An 11,911-nucleotide genomic window follows, 5' to 3' on the forward strand; every position below is an offset into this window, starting at 1 on the left:
CCTTCTTGACTATCTTACGTTGTGTGTTTAGTCGTTCACTATAGTTAGTTTGCAAAGATGCGTATAGATCCGCATATAATGTTTCCAGTCCTTCTAGTTTTTTTGACCGGGATTTACGTAAGTTGGAGGCAAAGTGTGACATGACCCCTGATAAATCCTTTCAATGCGTTACATAGGACCCTGGGGTCATCGACCGTGCCAACATTGATCTGCAAGAATTCAGCTAGTTTACTCCTGAACTCAGAGCAGAAATCATCGTTCTTTAATAAGGTTGAGTTAAAACGCCACCTGGGAGCTCTCGTGGAGAGCTTGCCAAAGGTTGCCACAAGGAAAATCCCCTTGTGGTCCGAGAGAGCCAGGGGAACCAATGAGACGTCGAAACTATTAAACAAATTAGGGGATGCGAATGCATAGTCTATTCGAGAGAAGGTTTTGTGTCTGGCAGACAAGGTGAGAGTAATCCTTGAGGGTGGGATTGGATAAGCGCCATAGGTCTGCAAGCCCAGTGTCCTGGGCCCACATCCTGAGGGCCTTAGAGGACCGTTTTTGGTCGCTTGTTTCAGAGGACCCGGACCTATCCATCTCCGCATCCCAGCATGCATTAAAATCGCCACCCACAATGAGAGCGTATCCAGTAAGTTCCAACATATTCTTCGTGATTGTATTATAGAACGCTGAATCAAATGTGTTGGGGGCATACAATGCTATTATTGCCATCTTCCTATGAGAGAACTCAACTTTTGCTATAGTAATCCTTCCCTCCGTGTCTGACCACACATCCAGGACTTTGATATCAAGGTTACGTCTTGTAACTATGACGACTCCTTTCGTCTTATCATCGGCTGAGGATGAGGAGATAACGTGATATTGTCGATTTGCTAGCCATGACACATCACCCACCAATAAATGCGTCTCACTAAGGAGAGCAATGTCAATATTTCTTCTCTTCAATAACCAAAGGACACTGGCACGCTTGTGTGGGGTGTTAAGACCCCCCGCGTTCCAAATTAAAATATTCAATTTAGCCATGGTCGAGTTTGTCTAAATGCGTAGAGAACATACCAGTGCAGCCAGGCTGAGTACAGAGGCGCTGATCCAGGCGGGCCCAGACGGTCAATCCCAGGAGTTCAGAGGAGGAACAATTACACACATATAAGACAACAGTACATAAAACACATAAAAATACCACCCCAGTTACAACCCCCCCTCATTCCACTCTAAACCCTAACCCACCCGTCCTATTATAAACCCTCCTATACCCACTCTCCAATCCCCTCCCTATGCCCCAACCACTAAGGATGGTCATCTTCCTATAATTTCCCACTGGAGTCATGGATCCAATAAGACGCTCTCCACTCCGACCCCCCTCTAGATAAACCCCTGATTAAACCCCCACTAGTCCAATAAACACAAATAATAATACAAATTAAATTCAATAAAGATATCGGTCGAAAACCACCGTGAGCCTTGGCCCTAACATGAGATAACTATAATGGAAAAAATAGCCATTATTATATAATAACTCAACATCAACCCTGCAACCATCTACTTCCGAGTCTGCGCATCAACGTCGCAATGTTATAGCACAAATGGATAAAGGAAAATTCAAAACAAAATTAAATTAAAGCATACCAGCAGATAGTCTAAGGCAGGATCGGATCACAGGTAAATTGCGCAAACAGATCTCATTTAAACAACGACAATAATAAGAAAGGGAAAAAAGGGGGTTATGGTCAAAGTGCACACCTGTAACAGCCCCTCTGATCAGGCACACCGGCTGGAATGACATAACCTATGTAAGAATAGAATTAAACACCTTCATTAACCCGGGGATGGTAATAAGCAATACCTGACACAACCTGTTATCATATATTGTATATATATATTAGTGCTGTCAGGCGATTAAAAAAATTAATCTAATTAATTACAGGATTTGTAATTAATTAATCGCATTTTAATCGCATAACCATTTTATGCCTGATATTCTATATTCTATAATCATATTTCAAATTGCATGTGTCCGGATGGCAGAATTCAGTACTGTATCTACAAAACCTTCTGTTTAACACTTTGACTGCCATGAAACGTCTTTTCACGTCATTGCTGGCCATGCTCAAGTTGCCGGGGGACGCTGTACAGCGTCCTTATATCAATATTTCAAAAATCTGCGATCGGATTCATATGTCCCCTCTGCTGGCCTGAGATCCACCAGCAGGACCCACTGAGCTCTCTGGCGGTTCAGGAGCGCCATCTGGTGGCCGATCGGCGCAATCGCCAAACAGGATGTTGAATAGAGGTTGTCATGACGACCGTAGTACTTCCGGGCGCTCGCTATAGTTCATGGGACTCTGGCTCGTCACGCTACACGGTGATCGATTGGCAATAACTCGATAAACAACATGATTTGGACGTATATACCATTATACAAGCTGGAGATGGACCGGGTAAAAATATATCCCATAATGATAAGATTTCTACTCGACGATGATCGCCCAACGGCGCGCGGAGACTGGGGTGAGTTTCAGCGTGTAACGTTACCGTCTTCGATACTAACTGCTATTATCAACATTTGACCCACATTAGATGATTGGTATAACGCTGCCCACGGAATTATAAACGCCCCCTCGCCCATCCGGTCAACATCAGATGACGTGTAGTAACTTCTAGAAGTACGTCTAGTTGGAATTTTTTATATCGCGCTGATTGCCATCAAACTGTATTTCATCATCAATATAATGCATTTGGGGCTATATATCACGTTCTGGAGAAAGCTGCAGAAAGAGATGAAAACATACTTATACATTAGACCATACTTTACTATGAATATGTGAATGAAAAAGTTTAACGTTGCTACACAATGAACAATACATATAGGACTTTGAATGGGCCCTAATAATGGCAATGTAGCAATAGAATTTAAAAAGTTATAGCCCTGCAAAGAAGGGGACTTTCTCCATAGACAAATAGCGCTGGCAATCTATGGTATATCATGAATTTAACCTTAGGCAACCAAAGTGTTAATCATCTTCCATCTATTAATTTGCTTAGATTTTTCAGGTCTGGTCAATTTGAGCATGGTGTTATTCACAGTCAAAGATAAAAAAAAATGTATTGATATTCTCATTTGGTTCATTACAATTTACTCAAAATAAAACTTTCATTCAATCAATCACTGCGCAGATTGATTGATTGAATGAAAATGTTATTAACAGATTGCAGAATGGGTACAATACAGTACGGCTCAATACACACAATTGTTAAGGGGATGCAGACCAGAGAAATACTTTCGTCTTGTTTACATCAGGGTCCCCCATTTTCAATTCATAATGAATTGTAAGTAAGGGTGCAACTAGCACCGTGCAATCCATTCTTTGTGGATCTAGCCCACAGTATTTCTGACACTGGGAATACATTCCCTGAGATTCATAGATGTCCCTAGAATCAGATACCAAGAACATGCAAAAAAAGTCTGTAAATGTGTATTCTACATTCTTATGGAATGAATGAGATACAAAAAAAAATTATTATAAAAATAAAATAAAAATTTAATTAATTTTGAGTTAATTTTCATACCGCAATAATTTGCTGTGTAATTAATTAATCTAATTAACGCGATAAACTGACAGCCCTAATATATATATTCAACCGATCTTCTCCTACCGGAGCCCAAAGCTCAAAACAGCCTGGATATAAAAATAAAAGCATACAAGAAGTTAGTTAAGGACCCGATCACCGTTGAATTGTGCAAACCGATGACACTTAAACAGCAACAACCACCAAAGTACATAAATATTAACGGGTCTCGAATGCCTCGGCGCAGACGATAGACGCAGCCCGCTAGCTAGCCCGAGGCTAGCGCGTAAGCTAGTGATGAATCCGGATAGCACGTTAGAGTCTGTTATGTACATTGTTCAGCTAGCTCGCTAGCTTTCATTGAGGCGATACACAAGTACGACCATGAGGACAGCATTAGCAAGTAACAGAAGTCATTGGGAAGCCCCGCTAGTTGGATGGGCAGTGGACAGTTAGCATGTCTGGGCATGACAGCAAGTATTTGTGAATAGTCGGCCCTATCAATGTATTTAGGCCCACATCGCCAAGTCACTCACCCGACATAGATATCAAGCTACAGTCTCGGGTATCCCCTCGAGATATTCCTTCGCTTTAGCCAACGACCAAAAAGAACGCCGACCATCGTCCTTATCCAGCACAGATAATTTCGCGGGAGCGAATAGCGTGGGCCTCAGGCCTAGTTTCCATAGCCTGGACAGGACCACTTTGTATTCGCCTCTCTGTGCTTGAACCTCCGGCGTAAAATCTTCGAAAATGGCCACTTTGTGATCGCCAAGCCTTAGATTACCCCTTCTGGCACGGGCCGGCCGCATGATGAGTTCCCTCTGCTGAAGCCTGTTCAGCTTGACAATAATGGGCCTCGGCTCCTTGTTCACTCCTGGAGTGGTCCTGCCCGCTCTGTAGGCCGACTCACAAACGGGAGGGGTGGGGAGGACATCATTCCCCAGTATTTCTTGCAGCAATTCCGGCATGGTCTCAGAGAGACGGCCTCCCCCGTTGTCCTCCGGTACTCCAACAATCCTGACGTTGTAGCGTCTCTCCCGGGACTGTATTTCCACAATTACCGACTGTAGCTTGGCAACTTCAGCCTGCCTAGCCAGCAGGGAGGACTCCAGATCCGCCATCTTCTCGCCTTGTAATGAGACCTCCGTCGTTAGCGTGGCTAGTTCGTTAGCATTAGCCGAGGAGATAACGTGCAGCGACTCCATCTTGTCTTTCTACGGGACGACCGCCAACCTTATTTCCTCTGATATCTCTCGATGAAGGTTATCACAAAAATCCGCCAGCACTTTTCTTTGTGTTTCAGCGAAGCGTGTCTCAGATTCTGCATGGAGCTTGGTCATGACCGAGAGCACAGCTTCGCTTATCTCACCGATGGCGCGGCCAGGCCCGGTGGCAGTTTGCTGGCTGGAGCGCTCATGGATCTGGTTTCCACCACCGACATCGCAGAAAGTCGACGACAGTAGTTGAAACTCGACGACTTAACAAGCAGACAAAAAACAAATAAAAATAAAATAAAGACTAATGGGGAGAAACGTATATTCCGCACGGTAGAAGGGAGCTCACGTGAAACACGTCTACTCCATGATCGCCTAGCTTTAAAAAAGCAGCACAATGAACACAAATCTGTCCGACATAGTCTTAAATAACAAACGGCATTGCTTCGCTTCTTCGTCGACATGTCTGCTGCACATGTCCTTGTTGTTTTCAACACAGATAATCTCCACGTGCTTGTTGTAGAGAGGTGGAGTCGAGGCGCCGCTTACTTTCGTTTCATTGGAATGGAGGCGGGAAGGCGCCGCTTACTTTCGTTTCATTGGAATGGAGGCGGGAAGGCGCGGCTTACTTTTGTTTCATTGGAATGGAGGCGCAAGATTTTGGAGGGGGAAAAAACAAATTTTTTTATTTTTATTTTTTTTACTTTTTTTTTATGTTCGAAGCTCGTGCCATCGAACGAAGCTTCGAAGTATTTAAGACAGCCCTACTGTACACACACAGAGAGAGAGAACAGCTGATCTGACTAGCAGGGCTCCAGACTAACTTTTTTCACCACCGTCCCAGAACCGTCCCGAAATACAATTTTAACCGTCCCAAAGTGAATGTAACCGTCCCAAAAATCAAATGTAGTTTCTTTACTTTGGTTTTGTCGTCTATAGTTGTTATTGCCATAAGAAACACCATTCAGAGAAGGGGAGAATAAATTGATTTAGTCAAAAGGCTCCCATGGTGGAAAGATTTCACAAGAATAATTATGATTAAAAATAAATGTAAAAAAAAAAAGTGTTTAACAAGGTGCTAGTATAGGGATATTTGGTCATGGTGCTGTTATAGTCAACCAATTGGAGCCATCTTGATTATTCCTTCCATAGGAAAATATATTTAAATGTATTTGTATTTTATTTCGTTTTAGTTTTTTTTGTTATTACAAATGTCTGTTTATGGTTGAAAATGTTAGAGATAAATAAAGATCAAATCAAATCTAACTGAATAAGTTATCCCTCTTCTAACCAGAAAGAAAAACGTAGTTTAGCTTTAAACTATATAATGTCATTGCGTCCAGAGATTCCACCTTTGATAACTAAAGTAATGACACTTGACTAGTAATGAAACATGTCCCTTAGATCGCGCTGTCCTCCTGAGTCCTGGTCGATATTGATAACTGCTGCAAAATTCCAGCGGGCCCTCCTCACTGAATATGGATTCATTGTGTAGCTGAAGTGAAGTTTGCCTATAGCCTGTCGTCTATTTCTCCGCGTTCGTTTAGATAAATGTAACGTTATGCCAATTCACTCGCAATGACTAACATTACGTGTTAGTATAGAATCGAATAGAAATCCTTTAATAATCAGTGGCAGTCTGCACGTTAGTCAGTAACGTTAGCTAGCAATAAGCAGCTATAACTAGAACGCGTCGATAACTGTATACAGTTCCAATAGACTAACATTACACTTCTGTGATTTAAATGTGTCCTCACCTTAGACTCAGGGGTTGTATTGCTGGATGCAGTTCCCTGTTGGTCATTTTGGGTCTGTGTTTATCCTCTTCAAATAGCGCAGCATGTTTGCGGTGCTCTCGTCACCGAGAGGATGCCACAGTATAGCGTGCGTTTTTTTTTTATATATAACATTCTGATCTTTCCGCGGTTCTTGTACAGTGGTCTCGTGCCGTGCGACTGTCAATTACCAGCTGTCATTCACTGTCAACCAGGGTTAAATACCAGTGGAGAAAGCCTAGGTAAGAGAGATTTCCCTCACCTGTTAACACGTTTTTCTTTTTTGATGCGAGATTCATTTGGGGTGTGACGCTGCTGCAGCGCGAGTGGCTGAGGAGCGTCTATACAAATAGTAGCTCTAGTTCTGCAGACCCCTCTCTGATTGGTTGAGCTCCATTTCTGCAGCCCCTCTGCTGGGAGCTGTCGCGTGGAAATAGGCTGTCTATTGCCATTCTCTAAGACAAACTCTAACCTTAACCAGCTCCTTAACAGCGCCTAAACTTAACCGTTCTAACCTTAACCAACTCCGAAACAATGCCTAACCTTAACCTTAACCATGCCTAACCTTAACCATAGAAAGAATATTGCCATTCTCTAAGACAAACTCTAACCTTAACCAGCTCCTTAACAGCGCCTAAACTTAACCGTTCTAACCTTAACCAACTCCGAAACAATGCCTAACCTTAACCTTAACATTAACCATGCCTAACCTTAACCGGCGAAAGAATACACGTTAAAAAAAAATCACGTTAAAAAAAAAATAATTTGATGGGATTCGAACTCGTCAACAACGGACCGCAGGACCGCTGCTCTGCCAGGTGAGCTGAAGCGCTGAATGAAAATCATGGCGGATTCCGCGATAAGCACCTCAAAGCACCGCGATAACCTTACGCGCGAGGGGCTTCGCTCAACCAATCAGAGAGGGGGCTGCAGAAATGGAGCTCAACCAATCAGAGAGGGGGCTGCAGAAATGGAGCTCAACCAATCAGAGAGGGGTCTGCAGAACTAGAGCTACTATTTGTATAGACGCGGCTGGCGTGAGGTGGGTAGGAGTTTGATGCTGGATTAGTGTATCGCTGCGTTGGGAGGCGGAGATAGTCATTGGATTTGGCAAATCACGCTACGTTTAGACTTCAGTGAACTTAGTCAGCACGAGACATTCACCATTTGACAGCAATATATGCGCGCACTGACAGTCGGCCAATTGACATTTCATGTGAAAAAAAAAATCCTCTCCGTCCCGGTTGCGTCCCAGCAAAGATTTCTGTTCGTCCCAAATCAATATTTGATCGTCCCCGGGACGACGGGACATTGTTAGTCTCGAGCCCTGCTGACTAGAAAGGGTGGGGGCGAGCGGGGAGGGAGCCGTTTAGTTTAAAAGCCTATTTATTTTTGTTACAAGCCATGTTTCGTTAAAGCCTGTGTAAAGTTCATTTGTTTCAATGTACCGGTAGGCACCTGCGGCTTATTTATGTACATAATAAAAAAAAAAATATTCAGTGGGTGCCGCTTATATTCAGGTGCGCTTAATAGTCCGGAAATTACGGTATATATAATTTTTTTTTAAATAAATCTTATTAAAAATAAAAAATTCTGGGGAGCTCCCGTAGCTCACCGCATATCTCGGCGCTATTTCTGCGTCGGGGAAAACTGTGCTCGTCACGGATCTGGGGGACACGAGTTCGATTCCCGGACCCGCCGTCATTTCTCAGAATGTCTTCCCCTGCTCTACATCCCATTTCAACCTGTTTCTGTCGGTCATGCTTGACCAGAAAAGCGATAAACGCTAAAAAATAAAATTTAAAAAAAAATAAAAAAAAAATAATTCTACCGGAGTCTCATGGCCAGTACAGAAAGACTCAAAAGGAGCTTCTCTCCCCAGGCCATCAGGATGCTCAATGACTCTATGCAACATTAACCCATCCATCTACCGGTACATTCATTGCACACACATCCACATGCACACACTCACTTTAACCCCTTAAGCCAGAGCGGTCCGCTACCGGTACCAGATTGATATCATGCCATGAATGGATGGATACAGAACGTATTAATTAATGGTAGCCAAGAGTAAAAGACCCTAACCCTGTCAAAACAGCAGTCAACGATTGTTTACCAATGATTTTAAGTGTTATTAGCGAAATATAAGTTTATAAAATATCTCTGCGCATCCAGACAAAACCCGGATTTATTAGACGAAAATAAAGGAACCTGTCATACGTGTGTGTAGTCCTATGAACGAGGAGACCCAGGGCTTTCGAATTTCATAAAATTACACTTCCGAGCTCACGCCAGCCCCTTTCAATCATCTGATTCCAGCGTGAACTTTTTTTTTCTTTACATTATTTTCATATCTCACAGGTCGAACAAACCTGAACATTATTGCCATAAAATAGAACGTAGTTAGTTTCTTTACCTTTCTGTGAACGGCTAGCAAAAAAGAATTTGGCCGATCCATAGATGTGTGACTTGGCCATAATAAGGTCATTTATAGGCCTGATATTCTATATTCATATTTCATGTGTCTGGATGGCAAAATTCAGTACTGTATCTACAAAACCCCTTGTAAATCATCTGCCCTTTATTCATTTGCTTAGATTTTTTGTACACTTGATCTCAAGAAGGTGCTGAATGAGCTCAGTGGCCATTTTTTACATCCGGTCACATCAATGTTAGCATGGTGTTATTCACCGTCAAAGATGGAAAGAAATTTATAAAGAAGATTTATATTCTCCTTTGGTTCATTACAATTGACTCAAGCCTAGTGACAGACACAATATTTTTGACACAGGAATACATTCCCTGAGATCCATAGATGTCGCTAGATACCAAGAACATGCAAATGGAACTTGTAGAAGTGGAGCAATCTTCCATTTACTTGTATGTATTTTTAGGCGAATATTCAGAAAATATGGCTTGGGCTTAACACATTGATTGCCAAAAACGTAGATATACGGTTCTGTCGCCCGATCACGTAGATCGCCGGTCTAAATCACATTGCATGCGTGCACGACGAAGGATAATAATGATGATCTTTCGTTGATTTCAGGAAGATCCGATAATCAGGCGAAAAATGACAACGTGTTTATTGAATTACACAAAAATGCTGTTTTCATGTCTTTTCCCTGGAATTGTTCAGAAGCGGCCGGACTGTGTTCATATTCAAAACGGTATAAAACTGAAATGTACGGATGAAAAAATTATCTGTTTTTTGCACGTTGACCAGAAGCAGCTCACTGAGACTCGCAGGCGTTATTAGACCCCATAGCGATACTATAAAATATAGGTTTAGCTCTACAAACTACAACTACGTTTACATGGGTTTAATGAGCGGCACAGAAGGGGTCACTTCCCGGAAGGGCCGTGGCACTCAATGTGTTAAGAGGTTAAACAAACACTCACCTTTAACATTCACTTTAGACACTTAAAACATGTTTTAACACTACACCATAATTTATCTATTTATTACAAAATGATTTGCATTAAGTTACATCCATACCTCATTTTTCCATTTAAAAAATAGATTTTCATTTTGTAACTTATTGTTTGCATTCTGTACTTTAGTTTGGATATTGTTTATTTGTATAGTGTTTTACTGTATGAAGCTCATACAGAACCAAGCATTTCACTGTAATTATTTCACTAACTATACCCTTTCTTCTCCTCCCTCCCTCCCTCTCTTTCTTTCTTTTCCTTCCTCCCCGTCATCGCCATCCCTCTCATTTATTCTCTTTTCTCCTCCTCCTCCTTCATCTTATCCCCCTCCAGGAGGTGGCCAGTCGGGGTCTGAAAGCCAGTGAGTGGGTCCAGGAGCTCTGCCCCCTGCTGGACGGCAAGGGAGGCGGCAAGGACATGTCGGCACAGGCCACCGGTCGCAACACACACTGCCTGCAGGAGGCGCTAAAGATGGCCAACGAGTTTGCACTCCTCAAACTGGGAGAGAACTAGAAGGGCAAGGAGAATTGGCGGGGGGGGGGGTAAATGAGGAGGAGAGGAGGTGAAGAAAATATGTATCTGTAAGGAGACAGGCATCCTGAGGAGGACACACATGTCTCAGTTCAGGACAGCATGGATGGAGCTCGGATAGTGACTTACATACCAACAATAACATTAAAGCTGGAACATGAGCGATAGGTTGGACTGCATTAACTAATGTTTCCCCATAATATGAGAACCACATCAACCCAAGATTGAATCAAACCTATTTGTTAAGTTTCCAAAAGATCAAGGGAAGAAAGAGGGAGGATGAGCTGAGGGGACAAGGAGCTAAAATGACAGGAGAAGAGGGAGAGAGAGAGTACAATGGTGTGGGTTGGGTTGTGGTGGGTTTAAAAATGGCAGCCATCCATTCTCCCTTCATTCCTTATCTTTTTTTAATGGCATCACTGATCCTTTAATTATTTGATTAAAGAATCACTAGTACTGTATGTATATGGGGGGAGGGTTAAGTATTCAGTATTGTTCTCTGATTGGCTGGTTTAATGATTGACAGGTTTATAACAAATTGCATTCAACACGCAGACTCTCGTCCATCCTGTGCTGTTATGCTGGGGGGGGGGGGGATACTTTTCTCAACCTCAAACTTCTCTCTCTATCTCTATCTCTCTCTCTCTCTCTCTCTCAGTAGCTGTATCATAGTCGTATCGTCCAAACAACAAGCCATTATCTGTCATAATGTAATGTTGACATTATTAAATTAGTAAATGACTAATTAACTAAATAAATTGATGAACATGAACTTGTTCAGAATTTATCATTTTGTGGAATTCCATTGTACTGGCACTTGATATCAATGCAAATGAGGGGGGGGGGGGGAAACCCCAATTTACCTTGGAAGCTCCTCATCATCTAAGGAATTTCATATTGTAGAATAAAGACCACTGGTAAATATGGAATAAAGACTACTGGTATAAATACTTTATTGTGTCTCATATATGTTCAATACATACTGTATACATCCCCAATAAGTGTTTAAACTGTTAATAACTACTTATATATTGTGTAAGTGTATTTCCTTAACACGTTGAGTGCCACGCCCCTTCCGGGAAGTGACCACTTCCGTGCCGCCCATTAACCCCATGTAAACGTAGTTGTAGTTTGTAGAACTAAACCTATATTTTATAGTATCGCTATGGGTCTAATAACGCCCTTGAGTCTTATTGAGCTACTTCTGGTCAACGTGCAAAAAACAGATTCTTTTTTTCATCCGTACATTTCCGTTTGATACCGTTTTGAATATGAACACAGTCCGGCCGCTTCTGAGCAATTCCAGGGAAAAGACATGAAAACAGCGTTTTTGTGTAATTCAATAAACACGTTGTCATTTTTCGCCTGATTATCGGATCT

At 42.3% G+C, this 11,911-nt stretch overlaps 1 protein-coding gene across 2 annotated transcripts in view; it reads left to right on the top strand.

Annotated features, from left to right (window-relative positions):
- Positions 1-11,481, top strand: part of LOC311230114 (alanine--tRNA ligase, cytoplasmic-like) — an 86,411-nt gene extending 74,930 nt beyond the window's left edge. For both annotated transcript variants that reach the window (XM_084316281.1, XM_084316282.1), the window contains exon 20: positions 10,334-11,481. In XM_084316281.1, coding sequence (XP_084172407.1) covers positions 10,334-10,513 — 180 coding nt within the window. In that variant the 3' untranslated portion in view covers positions 10,514-11,481. The remainder of the gene's footprint in view (positions 1-10,333) is intronic.
- The last annotated feature ends 430 nt before the right edge of the window (positions 11,482-11,911 follow it).

The sequence above is a fragment of the Notolepis coatsorum genome (genome assembly GCF_963971535.1).
Source record: "Notolepis coatsorum genome assembly, chromosome: 6".
Classification (NCBI taxonomy): domain Eukaryota; kingdom Metazoa; phylum Chordata; class Actinopteri; order Aulopiformes; family Paralepididae; genus Notolepis; species Notolepis coatsorum.